A 19,124-nucleotide genomic window follows, 5' to 3' on the forward strand; every position below is an offset into this window, starting at 1 on the left:
GGCGGTGGTGGAGGTGGATACAATAGGGTCTTTTAAGAGACTCCTGGATGGCTACATGGAGCTTAGAAAAATAGAGGGCTATGGGTAAAGCCTAGGTAGTTCTAAGGTAGGGACATGTTCAGCACAGCTTTGTGGGCCGAAGGGCCTGTATTGTGCTGTATGTTTTCTATGTTTCTATGTTACTCCAGTTTACTCCCACAGTCCACAGATATAGCAGTTAGTAAGTTAATTGGTCATTCTAAATCGTCCTGTGATTAAGTTAGGGTTAAATCAGCGAGTGGGTTGCTGGGCGGTTTGGCTCAATGGGCCAGAAGGGCCTGTTCTGTGCTGTATCTCTACCACCCTCTGACTGAAGTAATTTCTCCACATCACAGTTCTAAATGGATGTCCTTCAATCTTGAATTCGTGCCCTCTTTGTCCTGGACTCCCCTACCATGGGAAATAACTTTCCCATATCTAATCTGTTCAGGCCTTTTAACATTCAGTCTGTTTCTATGAGATCCCCCCTCATTCTCCTGAACTCCAGGGACTACAGCCCAAGAGCTGCCAGGCATTCCTCATATGGTAACCCTCTATTCCTGGAATCATTCTCATGAATCTTCTCTCCAATGTCAGTATATCCTTTCTAAAATAAGGAGCCCAAAACTGCACACAATACTCTTAAGTGTGGTCTCACGAGTGCCTTATAGAGCGTTCTCACCCTGTCCATTATTTATTTATTTATTTATTTATTTATCCTTTTTCTCTCTCTCTCTCCGTCCCTCTCACAATCGCTCCTTGCCTGCTCTCCATCTTCCTTTGGTGCTCCCCTCCCCCTTTCTTTCTCCCGTCCCATGTTCCTCTCCTTTCTCCAGCGTTGTATCCCTTTTGCCAATCAATTGTCCGGCTCTTGGCTCCATCTCTCCCCCTTCTGTCTTCTCCTACCATTTCGGATCTCCCCCTCCCACTTTCAAAAGTCTTACTATCTCTTCTTTCAGTTAGTCCTGATGAAGGGTCTCGGCCCGAAACGTCGACTGTGTTTCTTCCTATGGATGCTGTCTGACCTGCTGTGTTCCACCAGCATTTTGTGTGTGTTGCTTGAATTTCCAGCATCGGTGTGTGTTGCTTGAATTTCCAGCATCGGTGTTTTAATTTTATAGTGGTTGAGTTTCAGTGGCTAATTACAGATATTGTTTCTCTGAATCTTCATGACTGAGCTCCAAAGAGACTACAAGTCATTCTGAGTGTTTTCCCTTCTTAAAGCTTGCCGTTTCTTGATGGCTTCTTCATGTTTCTCATGTTTCTTTTGCACAACTTAGTGCAGTCCTGTGGTGTAAGGCCCAATTTACTCATGATACACTGTTTGTTTCTCAACGTTAAATCTAATCTTTATCAGCCTGGCTGAGTGGTTCAGAAAGAACCTCATGCTATCTTTCTGCCACTGCCCTTTCCTTGTCAAACCAGACAAAACTGGAAATGGCAGCATCTCTAAGAAGAGTTACAGTCGATGTCGACTGAACCTCTTCCTAGAGATGCTGAAGGGTCTCGGCCCGAAACATCGACTGTACCTCTTCCTAGAGATGCTGCCTGGTCTGCTGCGTTCACCAGCAACTTTGATGTGTGTTGCTTGAATTTCCAGCATCTGCAGAATTAATAACTTACCAGTGATCCCTCAAATATTAATCGTACATGGGTTGTAGTCAGCCTTAAATATAATCCTCAGTTATTTTACATTATTAGTAATTGAAGAAGCTGACAGAAATAAAAAAAATCTTGACTACAAAATTAAGTTTCTCTATAATGTTTTGACTGTGTTAATTCAATTTTATTTTGATTTAAAATGGTCAATAATTGCAAATTTTATTTCAGTGTACCAATTGATTATACAAGTAGAAACTTTAGGCATGCGTTTTCTTGGGCTACAGTGTTGTAACTTGCTGTTTTATTGAAGCATTGCTATCTTTTTCTGCAAACCATTTATGTAGATGCTGATAAATTTACTTCCAATGATTTGGTAGGTTGTGCTAACATTTTCCAAATCTACATTTGTTGTACTGAATGGCATTCCACTGTATTTGTTTTGACGCAGTGTGATATCTCTGTCTCTTTGAATCCATCTCTGAATGAGTTGAATATTTGTAATTCAGTGATTTCTTTTGAGGGAATGAGGGTTTTCTTTACATAGTTAAATGTTTAAAGTAATTTCAGAATCATGCAGCTTAATGCTATATGTTAGTATGGGGCATACGTTATTCTCAACAGAGCCAATTTCAATGCAGTTTGTTAAGTTCATCCACCTAGACTGTTTTGACATTGATTGATATGTTTACTCATCCTTGAGTTTTCCTCTCAGTACCCAGCTTAGTTGTAGATCAGCAGCAAGCTGCCTCACGTACTGCACGTAGCAAGATCATTAACAACAGTGCCTGTCTGGCACAAATCCAATACTAGGAAGTTCACATGAGTTCATTTTGATCTGGGGTGGTGGCTAAATTCATATACAATATTGTGCAAGAAGAGGAAAACGGAACATCTGTTGCAAAAATAGCATTATTTAACAAAATATGTTTTTATTTGATAGTTCTGAGATTTTGTGATGTTAGCTTTGCAAGTTTGTGTGCCATTTGGGACAGATGATAATTGCTTTGGAAACGCTTGTTTTTCACTTGCATCCCTGCAATTTTTTGTCTACCTGCAGCTCTTACAATTGTTAACTAATAATGGTCTTGATAGACTTCAGGACAGATCGTTCTATAGGTGCATACCACATCTGTAATAAATTTCTTCACCTGTAAATTAGCAGATCTGGAGTCCTCTCCATTCACTTTGGACCTGCATGCAGTCTTGTGTCACCCAGCCAATCTGTGAAAGGCAAACTGAATGTCACTTTATGTCCCATCGAAGCAAATAAATCATCCATCCTGCATGTTAAATGCCAGTGTGAATAGCAAGGGCACAATGTGCAAGTACCTGTGCTCATTTCTGAACATCAAATACAAAAAAAAGTTGTTGACAGATTGAGTTTGCTTTAGTGAAATATCAAAATCTTGTTTAAACCTACTTGACCATCCTTGTCATCTTCCTCGTTATAGATGCAAATATCCACCATGTTATTAAGTGTATAGAGGGAATATCAAGAACAGAATCAATTACCTGAAAATTACCTGCCAAACTGCTGAAGCTGTAAAAAGTATTATATTCATGATTAAAGCATAAGCTTAACAATCTGACAACCACAGATTACAATAGAATTTTGCAATCTATTTGTTCATGGTGATGGATAATTAAAAGACTATTAAGAATAGGAAATTGTTTGAAATCCCTATCTTCAATGATAGTGGGGCTAAGTTGGTTGTCCATCGTATGTAACAATGACAGGAGACTTGTGTGGCAGCGTTTTAAAAGTGGAAAAGTCATTACACTGCGGCAGTTACACTCTCTCGACCTCAGAAGTCTGAGTCCAGTGGTACAAGTAGTCATCACAAACTGGGGTCTTCCTTTGTTGCAGTGAATGACCATGACTACTTCTGTGTCTTGTCATGTCCTTTGCTCTCCATAAAGCATTGCAGAACTGCCTTCCTGGCCTTTGGATCTCACTGTTGGTCTCAACCCGCGCAGTCCACCAGAGCTGACTTCACATGCTAGAACAGGCATGTCCCTATCTCAGCAGGGAATGAGGCCCGTCGGCTACCTTTGTTGAAATGGTGTTCTGGGGTATGGCCACTGTCACGTGCAAACAGCTACTTGAAGCCACAGGTGAGAGCTGAGTGTCTGCTGGGGACCAAAAGTGAGTGAGCTGCCCCAGAATGGACTCGACAGCTCCTTCACCAAAGGTGCTACCCCTTCCTGGACACTCCATACACCCCAGTGGGGCTAAGAATGTAAAGCTAACCTGCAAGTTCTGTTGGAGATAACACTGGAAAAAAAATCTGCCTTCAGAAGGATTATGGCAAAAAAAATATTAGTGCATTGACAAAAGAGATATGATCCATAGTGCATAATAAAAAAAGGGCTTTAAATTACACACCCAAGTCATTCTAAAGGACGGGCACGTAATTAAATAAAGAACCTACTACTTAAATCAGTTCTGATTAGGTGATGAGCCTGGGGTTCTATTTGTACATAGCGTGCTAAGCCTTTTTACAAAACAAAACACATTGAATAGGTAAACAACAGGAATTCTGCAGATGCTGGAAATTCAAGCAACACTCATCAAAGTTGCTGGTGAACGCAGCAGGCCAGGCAGCATCTCTAGGAAGAGGTACAGTCGACGTTTCAGGCCGAGACCCTTCGTCAGGACTAACTGAAGGAAGAGTTAGTAAGAGATTTGAAAGTGGGAGGGGGAGGGGGAGATCCAAAATGATAGGGGAAGACAGGAGGGGGAGGGATGGAGACAAGAGCTGGACAGGTGATTGGCAAAGGGGATACAAGAGGATCATGGGACAGGAGGTCTGGGAAAAAAAGACAAGGGCGGGGTGGGGGGACCAGAGGATGAGCAAGGGGTATAGTCAGAGGGACAGAGGGAGAAAAAGGAGAGTGAGAGAAAGAATGTGTATATAAAAATAAATAACGGATGGGGTACGAAGGGGAGGTGGGGCATTAGCGGAAATTAGAGAAGTCGATGTTCATGCCGTCAGGTTGGAGGCTACCCAGACGGAATATAAGGTGTTGTTCCTCCAACCTGAGTGTGGCTTCATCTTTACAGTAGAGGAGGCCATGGATAAACGTGTCAGAATGGGAATGGGATGTCGAATTTAAATATGTGGCCACTGGGAGATCCTGCTTTCTCTGGCGGACAGAGCATAGGTGTTCAGCAAAGCAGTCTCCCAGTCTGCGTCGGGTCTCGCCAATATATAGAAGGCCACATCGGGAGCACCGGACGCAGTATATCATCCCAGCCAACTCACAGGTGAAGTGTCGCCTCACCTGGAAGGACTGTCTGGGGCCCTGAATGGTGGTAAGGGAGGAAGTGTAAGGGCATGTGTAACACTTGTTCCGCTTACAAGGATAAGTGCCAGGAGGGAGATCAGTGGGGAGGGATGGGGGGGACGAATGGACAAGGGAGTCGCGTAGGGAGCGATCCCTGTGGAAAGCAGAGGGGGGGGAGGGAAAGATGTGCTTAGTGGTGGGATCCCGTTGGAGATGGCGGAAGCTATGGAGAATAATATGTTGGACCCGGAGGCTGGTGGGATGCTAGGTGAGGATCAGGGGAATCCTATTCCTATTCCTAGTGGGGTGGCGGGAGGATGGAGTGAGAGCAGATGTGCGTGAAATGGGGGAGATGCGTTTGAGAGTAGAGTTGATGGTGGAGGAAGGGAAGCCCCTTTCTTTAAAAAAGGAGGACATCTCCCTCGTCGTGAAATGAAAAGCCTCATGCTGAGAGCATATGTGACGGAGACGGAGGAATTGCGAGAAGGGGATGGCATTTTTGCAAGAGACAGGGTGAGAAGAGGAATAGTCCAGATAGCTGTGAGAGTCAATAGGCTTATTGTAACTATGAACATTGAATAGGTCATCGTTAATAACACATAGTGGTTTCCTATTGGAGCTTATAGTTTGTGTATTCTTGGTGAAATCACTATATGACCATCATGTATTACTCTTTGTGTAGCGATAGGAATGTAAAGTTTTATAAGGTATTTCCACAACAGTGGACCTTTTCATCCTGTTAGTTGGCGTTCGGCCTTTTGAATCTCATACATTTTGTATTTTGGATTACAGAAGAGAGGCTTAGTTCCACATCATGCATTATAATATTTTGTTTCCATATCTTGAAGTTTTACTGTAAAGGGAAATAATAGCAGTAAATTAATCTGCAGTGTGTGCATGTAAATTCTAGTCTACGAGTGGTAGTCTTGCAGTCCGAAAGACTAGTGAGAATAAGTCAAGGGTTTGAATAACTCTTGTCAGTGCTCACTCAATGGTTGAGTTAAAGTGAGATTTAATTACATCAAATATTCTAATTTTCACATGCTCTCTTTAAAATAGAGGCACTACCCTCTGAAATTTATGTTAAAGATCCTATAACTATTTCAAAGAAGAGCTTGGGAATTGTAATGTAAAAATTAGATTATCTTCTGATTTGTAACATTACTATTTTGTCAGTATGTGTTGAATATAAATTCTTCCATGCTGCCTGCTTTGACGTTTCAAACCTACTTTGGTTATAAAATGATTTGAGATTAAATGAGTTTGTAAAAGGTGCAATATATTTTTTAAAAATCACAGAAATTAACAGAATAGAAAGAAGCACTTGGAGCAGTTGTGTTTATTCCCAATCTGCCTTTAGTGCATTACTTCGCAAGCTATCCAGCCTCCACTACCTGTCCCCTCTCCTAAAGCAGTTGATGAATCAATTTTGACCATTTTTTTCATGTAAAACATTCCAGATTCTGATAATGCTGGAGCTAAAGATATTTTGTTCATGTTCCTTTGAACTCTTCCGCCTGTTAATTTAAGTTGGTGACTGCCAGTTACTGATTCACCAAACAGAGTGAATGGTATTCACCAATGAGAGGGAACTTGATGATGGTGAGGATAATATGAGTGAGGTTGATGTTCTGGAGCATGCTGATATTAAGGGAGAGGAGGTGTTGGAGTTGTTAAAATACATTAGGACAGATAAGTCCCCGGGGCCTGATGGAATATTCCCCCGGCTGCTCCACGAGGCGAGAGAAGAGATTGCTGAGCCTCTGGCTAGGATCTTTATGTCCTCGTTGTCCACGGGAATGGTACCGGAGGATTGGAGGGAGGCGAATGTTGTTCCCTTGTTCAAAAAAGGTAGTGGGGATAGTCCGGGTAATTATAGACCAGTGAGCCTTACGTCTGTGGTGGGAAAGCTGTTGGAAAAGATTCTTAGAGATAGGATCTATAGGCATTTAGAGAATCATGGTCTGATCAGGGACAGTCAGCATGGCTTTGTGAAGGGCAGATCGTGTCTAACAAGCCTGATAGAGTTCTTTGAGGAGGTGACCAGGCATATAGATGAGGGTAGTGCAGTGGATGTGATCTATATGGATTTTAGTAAGGCATTTGACAGTAGGCTTATTCAGAAAGTTAGGAGGCATGGGATCCAGGGAAGTTTGGCCAGGTGGATTCAGAATTGGCTTGCCTGCAGAAGGCAGAGGGTGGTGGTGGAGGGAGTACATTCAGATTGGAGGATTGTGACTAGTGGTATCCCACAAGGATCTGTTCTGGGACCTCTACTTTTCGTGATTTTTATTAACGACCTGGATGTTGGGGTAGAAGGGTGGGTTGGCAAGTTTGCAGACGACACAAAGGTTGGTGGTGTTGTAGATAGTGTAGAGGATTGTCAAAGATTGCAGAGAGACATTGATAGGATGCAGAAGTGGGCTGAGAAGTGGCAGATGGAATTCAACCCGGAGAAGTGTGAGGTGGTACACTTTGGAAGGACAAACTCCAAAGCAGAGTACAAAGTAAATGGCAGGATACCTGGTAGTGTGGAGGAGCAGAGGGATCTCGGGGTACATGTCCACAGATCCCTGAAGGTTGCCTCACAGGTGGATAGGGTAGTTAAGAAAGCTTATGGGGTGTTAGCTTTCATAAGTCGAGGGATAGAGTTTAAGAGTCGCGATGTAATGATGCAGCTCTATAAAACTCTGGTTAGGCCACACTTGGAGTATTGTGTCCAGTTCTGGTCACCTCACTATAGGAAGGACGTGGAAGCATTGGAAAGGGTACAGAGGAGATTTACCAGGATGCTGCCTGGTTTAGAAAGTATGCATTATGGTCAGAGATTAAGGGAGCTAGGGCTTTACTCTTTGGAGAGAAGGGGGATGAATGGAGACATGATAGAGGTGTACAAGATAATAAGAGGAATAGATAGAGTGGATAGCCGGCGCCTCTTCCCCAGGGCACCACTGCTCAATACAAGAGGACATGGCTTTAAGGTAAGGGGTGGGAAGTTCAAGGGGGATATTAGAGGAAGGTTTTTTACTCAGAGAGTGGTTGGTGCGTGGAATGCACTGCCTGAGTCAGTGGTGGAGGCAGATACACTAGTGAAGTTTTAGAGACTACTAGACAGGTATATGGAGGAATCTAAGGTGGGGGCTTATATGGGAGGCAGGGTTTGAGGGTCGGCACAACATTGTGGGCCGAAGGGCTTGTACTGTGCTGTACTATTCTATGTTCTATGTTTTTGATCTCAAAATTTCTCAACTTTATAATATAAAGTAAGTCAACCTGTTGAGCTTTTATTATTCTTAGACCACGCCTACCTTATCCAACCCTTGTAATGTCTCTCATCTCTGGGCACATTGTTATAAAACTCCTCTGTGCCGTTTCTAATGCCTTTGTACATTTCCTGAAGTGTGATGCTTGGAACTGTCAACAATATAATTTAGTTTTAACTGATGTTTCATCAGAGATTTATTGTTTTATTGTTACAGCTTTGCTTTTAGAATTCCATTCAACTATTTATAAACATAAGTAATGCAAATCATTTATTTTGTAAAGACTTATCAACTTCTCATTTTATTTTTAAACAAGTGTGTTTCTCAAGACATTAACAACTTCCTCCTCAACTACACTTTGTCATTTATAAGCAGCAGGCCAGGCAGCATCTATTGGAAGAGGTATAGTCGACGTTTCGGGTCGAGACCCTTCGTCAGGACTAACTGAAAGTAGAGATAGTAAGAGATTTAAAAGTGGGAGGGAGATCCCCCTCCCCCTCCCACTTTCAAATCTCTTACTATCTCTCCTTTCAGTTAGTCCTGACGAAGGGTGTCAGCCAAAATGTCGACTGTACCTCTTCCAATAGATGCTGCCAGGCCTGCTGCATTCCACCAGCATTTTGGGTGTGTTGCTTGAATTTCCAGCATCTGCAGATTTCCTCATGTTTGCGTTTTTGACATTTATAATATACCTTTTTCCTGTATTAGTCCTCAGTATCAAATTCTATCTATTCTTGCTTCTGCACATTTTATTGCACTGACTGCAGTACAGTCCATCATTCATATTGCCACCAACTATGGGTCTTTCTTTATTTTAATTATACATTTAGTTCAGTTGTGGGAATGACTTCACCCTTCAGAGCGAATATTTAAATAAGATTTTAAACCAGTAGCAACTGGTAAGGCTTCTGTTATTGCTAGTAATATTGATTGCACTCAGTAACTCTCTCTTGCCTGATTTTATTTCCTGATCAAACTTAATGGTCCATCTGCAAAGTTATTTTGTTGTCGAGGAAAAACTGTCCAATACAATTCAAACATCTGGCTGATTCCAAGATTTTCTTGTCCTTGAGACTCCACCTGCTCTCTGTTTGCACTACCCAGCTAACTAACTTTGCTTGTACGAGGGTTAGTGCTGTACATTATTTTCTCTGTTCAGATACCATCTGTATTTAAAACCTTATTTAATCTCTTCAAGGAGAAATTAAATAAAAACACCAGCCATCATTGCAAGCCATCTTTCTCCTTCCTTCTTGTCTGAAGTAATTTAAACAGATACTTATATTGCAAGTCTATATTTGCTGGAAAGATTTTCCTGGGTTGAATTTTTTAATATGGTCATCAGATTTTTCATTGTCAGCACCGAAACAGCATAATATCGGACTGCAACTTGTTGGGAACAATTTAATCCTCATACATCTCAACTTTTCGGTCACCTTTACTTGGCTGGCCAGTGCATCCCCCATTTTCTATTAGATTGATATCTCCTTGCTTATCTCCATTTTTACTTAATCCAAGAAAATCCAAAGCATCTCCAGATTGGGTCCGGTATTCTCTGAGGAATAAAATTCACATTGAAACAGAAGGTTTTGAAGAGGCTTGATTGGTTAGATGCTATGAGGTGATTTGTTGTGGTGCGTGAATTGAGATGAAGGGATCTGGTCACTAGATAAAGTGTCACTCAGTTAACACCGTGGAAAGGATAAATTTCTTATTTCAAAAGGTTATAGAACTTTGAAATGTAGAGGTTGAGTCAAATCATCACTGAAAATTGAGGAAGATACATTTTTAGAATTTCGGAAGATTGTGGTTATGGGGAGTTGGTTAGGATATTTTGAAACCAAAATGCGCAGGTTCAAGGAATGTACGACTTTCTTGTGTTCTCAACCTTTTCAAGCACCATGAAATAGTTCCTTATTCTCTGGATTAAAGATTCTGCAGAAATAATGCTTTTACTGCAATTGGTTTTGTTATTTTAATTATTTAGAGTATTTTAGTGTTAGCTCTATTGTAGCAGAGCAGTCATGAATTGTGCTAAGCGTCCTGTTGCACTCAACTCAACAATAAGCAAATGCTTTGAGAGGTTGGTCAAGGATTACATCGGCAGCATGCTGCCATCCCACTGGATGGCTTACAATTCACCTACCGACACAACCGACTGACAGACGACACAATAGCTACAGCTCTACATACTGTCTTTACACATCTGGAGAAGAGGGATGCTGAATGTGAGAATGCTGTTCTTGGACTACAGTTCAGCATTCAACACCGTAATTTCCTCTAGGCTCGACAAGAAGCTCAGAGACCTCTGACTTCACCCTGCCTTGTGTTGCTGGATCCTGGACTTCCTTTCAGATCAGGTAGGTGGTAAGAGTGGGCTCCCTCACCTCTGCCCCTCAGTCCCTCAACACAGGTGCCCCTCAGGGATGTGTTCTAAGCCCCTTCCTTTAACCTCTGTATACCCTTGACTCTGTCGCCACCCACAGCTCGGATCTGCTAATTAAATTTGCTGATGACACTACACTGATTGGCCTAATCTCAAATAATAATGAGGCAGCCAACAGAGAGGAAGTCATCACCCTGACACAGTGGTGTCAAGAAAACAACCTCTCCTTCAATGTTGCAAAAACAAAGGAGCTGGTTGTGGATTACAGGAGGAATGGAGACAGGCTAGCTCCTGTTGGCATCAATGGATCTGGGGATAAGAGGGTGAACAGCTTTAAGTTCATTGGCATAAACATCACCGAGGATCTCACGTGGTCTGTACAACAGTGCCTCTTTCACTTCAGACGGTTGAAGAAGTTTGGTATGCCACCCCCCTCCCAAAATCCTAAGAACTTTCTACAGGGGCACAATTGAGAGCGTCCTGACTGGTTGCATCACTGCCTGGTTGAGAACTGTACCTCTCTCAATCGCAAGACTCTGCAGAGAGTGGTGCAGACAGTCCAGCGCATCTGTAGATGTGAGCTTCCCACTATCCCACTATTCAGGACATCTACAAAGACAGGTCTGTAAAAAAGGGCTCGAAGGATCACTGGAGTCCCGAGTAATCCCAACCACAAACTGTTCCAGCTGCTGCCATTGGGGAAACAGAACCACAGCATTAAAGCTAGGACCAACAGGCTCCAGGACAGCTTCTTCCACCAGGCCATCAGACTGAATAATTCATGCTGACGCAACTGTATTTCTATGTTATATTGACTATCTTTGTTTTATTGACTATCCTGTTGTACATAATATTTATTAAATTACTATAATTGCACATTTGAACAGCGTAACGTAAAGATTTTTACTCCTCATGTATTTGAAGGATGTAAGTAATAATAATAAAGTCAATTCAATAATAAAGTCAATCAAACAGCTAATGGGAAGGGGAGGCTCCAAGAACAACTCTATCCTCAATGATGGTTGGTGCTTTTCTGAAACATTAAACAGCTACTGGGAAGAGAGGATGCTCCAACAATGTCCCATCCTTAATAACACCTGCTGTCCAGTCAATAATGGCCAGAAATGCCAATAGTTGATCTGTCCTGGCTTCTTCCTTGGGCTCCCACCATCAGACAAATCACATTGTTAGCAAATTCAATTCAATCCATGTGATGCCTGAGCACACAGGATGCAGTAGAGTTATCCCACCTGTAATACTGAAGACATGCCTTCTGGAACCAACTCTGCTCCAAACCAAGCTGGTGCAGTGTAGTTACAACACTGCCATTCATCTGATGTTGCGGAAAATTGTGCAGATTTCTCCTATTCACAAAAAATGAGAAAACTCAATTGGCTAATTTGTGTTCAGTCATCAGGGAAGTAATGAAGCTGCATCCTGTGCGTTGACTCATTTCCTGATGTATTGAATTGAATTTGCTGACAATATGCTTGGGTGATGGTGGGAACTGAAGGAGTAAACCATGATAGATCAACTATTGGCACCATATCAACCATTCTAAACATTCCAAGTTCGATGTATGTATATGTCACCATATCATCCCTGTGATTCATTTTAATATGGACATTCACAGTAAAACAATGAAATACGTTGGAATCAATGGAAAACTACACACAAAGACTGACAAACAATGTTCAAAAGAAGACAAACTGTGCAAATACAAAAAAATTAATAAATAAGACTGGAAACATTACTTGTAGAGTTCTTGAAAGTGAGTTCATAGGTTGTGTTCAGTGATCAGTTCGGTATTGAGATGAATGAAGTTATCCACGCTCATTCAGGAGCCTAAAGAGCAATAACTATTCCTAAATCTGGTGCTGTGGGACCCAAGGCTTCTGTACTTCCTTCCCAATGGCAGCAGGGAGAAGAGAGCATGGCCTAGATGGTAGGGATCCTTGATTTTGGATGCTGCTTTTCTATGGAATTGCTCCTTGTAGATGCACTCAGTGGTGGGAGGGCTTTTTCTGTGATAGACTGGGTAGTGTCCATCACTTCGTGTAAGTTTCATTCCCTCCACCACCAGTGCTCTGTTTTGTAATGTGCATACCATTTAAAAAATACATTTCAATATTCATTGGGTCACACAACTTCTACTGCCAATAAGAGCATGGCCAGCAGGTGCATAGGAAAACCATCAGCTACAAATTCATCTGACTCACATACTACTTAGACATCAGAAAATAGTGAGTCCTTTCATTGCTGGGTCTGAGTCCTGGATTCCATTTCCCGACTGTAATACCCTCACCTCAAGGCTCAAAACCATTTTGTCAAGGGCAATTGAGGATGGGCAACAAATGCTCGGATGCACAGATTCAAAAAAAAAACATTTTTATATAACAAAAAGCCACAGAAGTCGCAAGTGAGTTCATTACATTGTGTAGCATTGTTAGAAAATTCAACTGCAGTAGTTCATGGTGTCATGTTTACTGGGAAATGGTAATAGCCATTCAAATTGCCACCTTGCATCTTCAGCTACAGATGCTTACTTTAAAAGCTGAGCATAAAACCATGACCAATGGGGAGTTCTTTTGGTTTCTAATATAGAAAGAATGCCAAAAACAGATCACTAAGGAAGTGACAGAACAAATTAATGACGATAGAGCAGTGGATGTGGCGTATATCGATTTGAGTAAGGGATCTGATGAGATTCTCCATGATAAGCTCATAAAGAAAGTCAGGAGTCATGGGATCCAGGGAAACTTGGCTGTGTGGTTTCAGAATTAGCTTGCCTACAGAAGGCAGAGATTGGTAGTAGTTGGGAGTGTATTTTGTCAGGAGGTCAGTGACGAGTAGTGTTCTGCAGAGATCTGTTCTGGGATCCCTGGTCTTAGTGTTTTATGTTTTTTTTTCACAGATGAAATGGAAGAGTGGGTTAGGAAGTTTACAGATGACATAAAGATTATCATATGTTACAACAGGATATTGACAGGGTGCAGAATAGGGCAGAGAGGTGGCAGATGGAGTTCAGTCTGGAAAAGTGTGAAATAATACACTTTTTGGTTGGTTGAACTTGACAGCAGAGTACAAAGTTAATGGCAGATTTCTTAGCGGTTTGGAGGAACAAAGATCCATAGATCCCTCAGGATTGCCATACAAGTTGATAGGGTGGTCAAGAAGGCGTACGGCATGTTGGCTTTCATTAGTTGCGGGATTGAGTTCAGGCCACAAAGTAATGTTGCAGCTGTATAAAACTCTGGTTAGACTGAGTTCAGACTACACAGGGTCTCGGCCTGAAACGTCGACTGTACCTCTTCCTAGAGATGCTGCCTGGCCTGCTGCGTTCACCAGCAGCTTTGATGTGTGTTGCTTGAATTTCCAGCATCTGCAGAATTCCTGTTGTCTGAGTTCAGACTATTGTTTTTCTTTTCTGGTCACATTATAGGAAGGATTTGAAAGCTTTAATAGGGTGTGCAGAGGAGAAGCATCAGGATTCTGTTTGCATGAGAAAACATGTCTTATGAGGAAAGGCTGAGTGAGCTAGAGCTTTTCTCGTTGGAGCAAATGAGAATGAAAAAAAATCATAGAGGTGTATAAAATGATAAGAGGCATAGATAGAGTGAACAGCCAGCACCTTTTTCCCAGGGTTGCAAAAGATCTCATTTTTAGAGTGACTGGAGAAAAGTACGGGGGTGGGGTTAGAGGTAGGTTTTTTACAGAGTGATAAATCCATGGAATGCACTGCTGGGGGTAGTGGCAGAGGCAGATTCATTAGGGACATTCAAGAAACTCTTAGATAGGCACATGGGTGATACAGAAATTGAGGGCTATGTGGGAGGAAAGAAATTTGAGTTTGGAGCCTGTGCTATAATGTTCTATGTTCTATAAGCAGGGAAAAAACTCAGACATGTATATTAAAAGATTTGTTTTGAACCAAAGTCTTATTACCATTAGTGGTAACTCTGCCAAAGTAGTGTAGCAGTTAGCGTAACACTTTATAGCACCAGTGATCAGGGTTCAATTCTTGTCTGTTCTCCTCATGACTACATGAGCTTCCTCCCATATTCCAAAGACTTACAGTTAGAATTAGTGAGCTGTGGGCTGTTGTGGGCTACACAGCACAATCCTTGCTGATTTGATTTGATGCAAATGATGTATTTCACTGTATGTTTCAATGTACATGTCAGGTAACGCTGATCTTTAGCTTTATCTTTTATTTCTGCCTGTTACACCGCTGGCATTTAGGACAGCAATGAAGGCCCTCCATCTCTGATTGTGTTCAGGGCTTCCTTCATTGTGTCAGTAGCTTCCTCTTGTTTTTCAGCGACTGTCAGTTGTGCAAGTCCCAGGTGAAGACTCAGGAATACCATGGCACTCAGATGTAGAAGCATTCTTCATTGCTGTTCCTATAACAGTTTTGCTTTACCATTCAGGGTTGTTAGCCCCGACCTGAATCCCTGAACCTGGAGGATCAGTGGACTACTCTTAGTTTAGCATCTACCCTTTGACCTTTCTGGCATAGGTGGTCCTACCAAGAGCCAAGCCATAAAGCCCTGATTCCAACCAACATAGCTCTCTGGGTCTTTGAGGCATGCAAGCCTGCAAACCATTACAAAGTTGTGGTCCTCTTGGAGGAGCTTTATCTTTATAACAATGTAAAATAGAAGTTTGTTTTTTAGTCACAACATCCATTTTTTGTTTATGATTTCTAGAATACTTAATAACTGATGAGCCTATAATTTTTTTTATGTGTTTTAGAAACTTTTCTTTGTAAGGTACCTTCAGAGGTTATTGGGATTCTAAAAATGCTTCAGAATCAATTGATTATATTGGAAATATTTTTCAGCAAGTCTGCAGTAATACCTCTCGTATATGCTGGTGTTAAAATTTATCTGGCCAAATGTCAATCAACTTTTCAAAGTGTACCCCAATATATTATCAAGTATTTTGAATACATATTTTTGCAGCAAGTCTAGTTATTTAATTTTCGCAGCAAAATGGCTTAACTAAAGCAAATATAAAAGGTTAGGCATAAATACCAGAGGATAATGATTGACAGAAAGTTCAATAGACCAGACTATCATCTCATAAACTACAACATTAAGAAAGAATGGAAACTGAAAAAGCCTCATTGGCAGTTCACACTGTAATGATTTTCTTTATTTCTTTTTGTTCACCCATTTACAGGCAATGGTTGCATGTTACCCAGGCAATGGAACAGGATATGTACGGCATGTTGATAATCCAAATGGAGATGGACGATGTGTCACGTGTATCTATTACCTGAATAAAAATTGGGACGCACAGGTATGTAATATTCACTATTTTCAAAATAGTGCTCTTAAAGGAAGTTTACAGCAACAGGGAATAAAGAACACTATTTTAATTGAGGTGAAAAATGTCACGGTGGTGTTAACTTCCATGATTAATTTTATAAACAGACTAATGATGCTTGCCACTTGCCACATTAAGAACAGTAGTAATTCTTAATTAGGGAGCATGTATTTTGATAAGTTTGTTGTTGATAAAATTGGTTAACTATATGGAAAACTGAAACTTCCAAAAATATTTGTTGTCTGTTAACAAATTTGCTACTCTGTTAGTCCATTGGGAATTTCAATGACTGTATGCAAAACCAAAACATTTGTCTCTGTGTTAGAATTTTGCATCCAGTTAATTTTGAAATTGTGTGTTTTTAAATTATTATTCAAGTCAAGAAACTTTTGATATAAGGTAGGAACTGTGGAAGGATTTCATGCTGACCCACAAGGGTCTGAGAATCTGGATGGACATGGACAGATTAAAAGAGAAATGTAGGTGTCCCTGTTGCTGTATTAAAAATGTACTACTATCATTTCAGCAGCAGTTGCGGATGGAATGAACAAACTTGTAAATGTTTTGAATACACTGAAAATATGTAAATATACTTTGATAATAAATGTACTTTGAATTTTTGGGAAGCAAATTAATCCACTTAGGTGTTTTCAAATGGCACAGAACTTAATGTTGTAAAAGTGTACAGGCTCTGACTGAATTCGGTGAGAAAAGATCTCTGGGCAAAGTAGAAAAGTATGAAATATGAGAGGTTGACAAGTATATGTGTAGCTAAATGCAAATTTGTTAAGCACATTTTACATACCTTAGATATTTTATATACTTGAAAGTACTGGATGAGACGTACTAAGAAAGGTACAGCTAGTAGAGCTGCTGTCTCACAGCTCCGATGACTCCCATACTGACTTTGTGAAGTTTGCGTGTTCTCTCTGTGACCATATGGGTTTTCACCCATGTATCAAAGATATGCAGTTAGTAGGATTAATTGGCTGCTGTGGTTCAGAATTAATGCAAATGGAGCTTGACTGGTCGGCACAGACTCGGTGAACCCAAGGGCCTGTTCATGTTCTGTCGGACTCTGACGTATCAATATTAGTGCTTCTGCAGATTGTTCATAAAATATATACATACGTGAAGATTTCAGTGAAAAAATACAGGAAAAAGCACATGGATTGTCAAAATATTTCTGTCATTAGATAGCAGGAAGTAATAATGAAGAAGGTTGATAAAGTAAACAAGATACTAAATTTTCCAGTTTCCTGTCAAGCAATGCTCAAAATCTGCCAGTGAAACAATGTCTTGAATGAACCAGGGTTAATTTCAAAGATCATAAGGCATAGGAGCAGAATTAGGCCACTTGGCCCATCAAGTCTGCTCCACCATTCCATAATGGCTGATTATTCAAAGAACTGCTGGGCACCTTTGTGTAGATCTATATGAGGCTCAGTTATAGCACAATAATATAGGAAGGATGTAAACGGAAAGCTATTGAACTTTAAGTTGTGTGAATCAAGTGTTCGAACTATGCAGCATGACAAAAATTTTAAATAGAAATTAGATAAGGGGAATGAGATATTGGGGAGGAAGTATATCCAGGAGAGATAATCAAGATCATTGAAAAAGATTGTACTGTGGAAAGATCACTCTCAGTTTAGACGTTTTGTAAAACATGGGATGTTGTGGCCATTACAGAGACTTGGATGACTCGGGCAGGAATTGTGGGACGGCTGATCAGAGATAGGGTCATGGCTGCAGAAAAGGAGGAAGTCATGGAGGGATTGTCCACTGAGTCATTGTGAGTGAAGTCAGAAACAGGAAGGGGGCAATAACTCTACTTGGTGTTTTTTTACCCCAATAGTAAGGAGACATCGAGGAGCAGGTAGGGAGGCAGATAGGAATGCTGCAATAATAATAGGGTGGATGTGTTGGGTGATTTTTACTTTTCTAATATCGACTGGCATCTCCTTAGAGCAAGTGGTTTGGATGGGGTGGAGTTTGTTTGGTATATTCAGGAAGGTTTTCTGACATAGTATGTCGATAAGCCAACTAGAGGAGAGGCTGTACTAATCTGGTATTGGGAAATGAACCTGGTCAGGTATCAGATCTCTTGGTGGAAGAGCATTTTGGAGGTAGTGATCACAACTCTATTTCCTTTACCATATCACTGAAGAGGGATGGGAGCAGACAATTTGGAAAACATTTAATTGGGGTAGGGGGAAATATGATGCTATTAGGCAGGAATGGGGGAACATAAATTGGAAGCAGATGTTCTCAGGGAAATGCACGGCAGAAATGTGGCAAATGTTCAGGGAAGATTTGCATGGTGTTCTGCGTAGATATGTTCCATTGAGGCAGGGAAAGGATGGTAGGATAAAAGAACCATGGTGTACAAAGGATGTAGAAGATCTAGTTAAGAAAAGAAAAGTTTGCGAAAAGTTCAACTGGATAAGTAAAAATTTTGGGTAGTAAGAGCAATTTCTATATTCACGGGGATAAACCTGTTAAGTCCTTAGTTAACCAGCTTAGAAGTTCTAAAGCAAAATAATGCATCACTAAAATTTGAATGAGTAATGGGAATATTACTATGGACCATTCTGAAATTAATGATACCTTCAGGAATTTTTATTCTCAGCTTTATACCTCTGAATCCTTTAATGGTAATGCTACTGTTATGCAATTTTTAAATAGTTTAAATATTCCTAAACTTTCTTCTGATCTCAAATTGAATGAGCCATTATCCTTAGAGGAAATATCCTCTGCTATTTCTGCTTTGCAGTCCAGTAAATCTCCTGGTCCTGATGGGTTCTCTGCAGAATTTTATAAATCATTTTCCTCATTGTTCTTATCCCAACTTAGTTTAGTTTTTTCTGATTCTTATAAACAAAATAAATTGCCTGCATCATTTGATGAGGCTTGTATTATTCTTTTAGCGAAAAAAGGCAAGGATCCATTAGAATGTGCTTCACACAGGCCCATCTCTCTATTAAATGTAGATGTTAAAATTTTAACTGAAGTTTTGGCCCATAGGCTGGAGACTACTTTACCCTTAATTATCTCTGAAGATCAATCTGGTTTTATTAAAAATCGCCTTCCCTTTTTTAATATTAGGCGTCTTTTTAATATCCTATATTCATCTTCATCGGGTGTTATGCACATTCATCTGAATGTGTTATTTCTCTTGATACTGAAAAGGCGTTTGACTGGGTGGAGTGGCACTAATTATTTGCGGTTTTAGA

The 19,124-nt window shown here is 40.7% G+C and overlaps 1 protein-coding gene and 1 long non-coding RNA gene across 11 annotated transcripts in view; one reads left to right on the forward strand and one right to left on the reverse strand.

The window, feature by feature from the left end:
* egln1a (egl-9 family hypoxia-inducible factor 1a) overlaps nt 1–19,124 on the forward strand; it is a 95,164-nt gene that overhangs the window by 42,853 nt on the left and 33,187 nt on the right. For all 10 annotated transcript variants that reach the window (XR_010016784.1, XR_010016785.1, XR_010016783.1 and 7 more), the window contains exon 2: nt 15,742–15,861. Coding sequence is in view for 1 of the 10 variants with exons in the window: in XM_063039459.1 (XP_062895529.1) it covers nt 15,742–15,861 (120 nt within the window). In the remaining 9 variants the exon portion in view is untranslated. The remainder of the gene's footprint in view (nt 1–15,741; nt 15,862–19,124) is intronic.
* Nucleotides 1–19,124, reverse strand: part of LOC134341613 (uncharacterized) — a 74,426-nt gene that overhangs the window by 7,525 nt on the left and 47,777 nt on the right. The window contains exon 2 of the long non-coding RNA XR_010016793.1: nt 2,769–2,841. This is a non-coding gene — a long non-coding RNA (uncharacterized LOC134341613). The remainder of the gene's footprint in view (nt 1–2,768; nt 2,842–19,124) is intronic.

The sequence above is a fragment of the Mobula hypostoma genome, chromosome 2 (assembly GCF_963921235.1).
Source record: "Mobula hypostoma chromosome 2, sMobHyp1.1, whole genome shotgun sequence".
NCBI lineage: Eukaryota > Metazoa > Chordata > Chondrichthyes > Myliobatiformes > Myliobatidae > Mobula > Mobula hypostoma.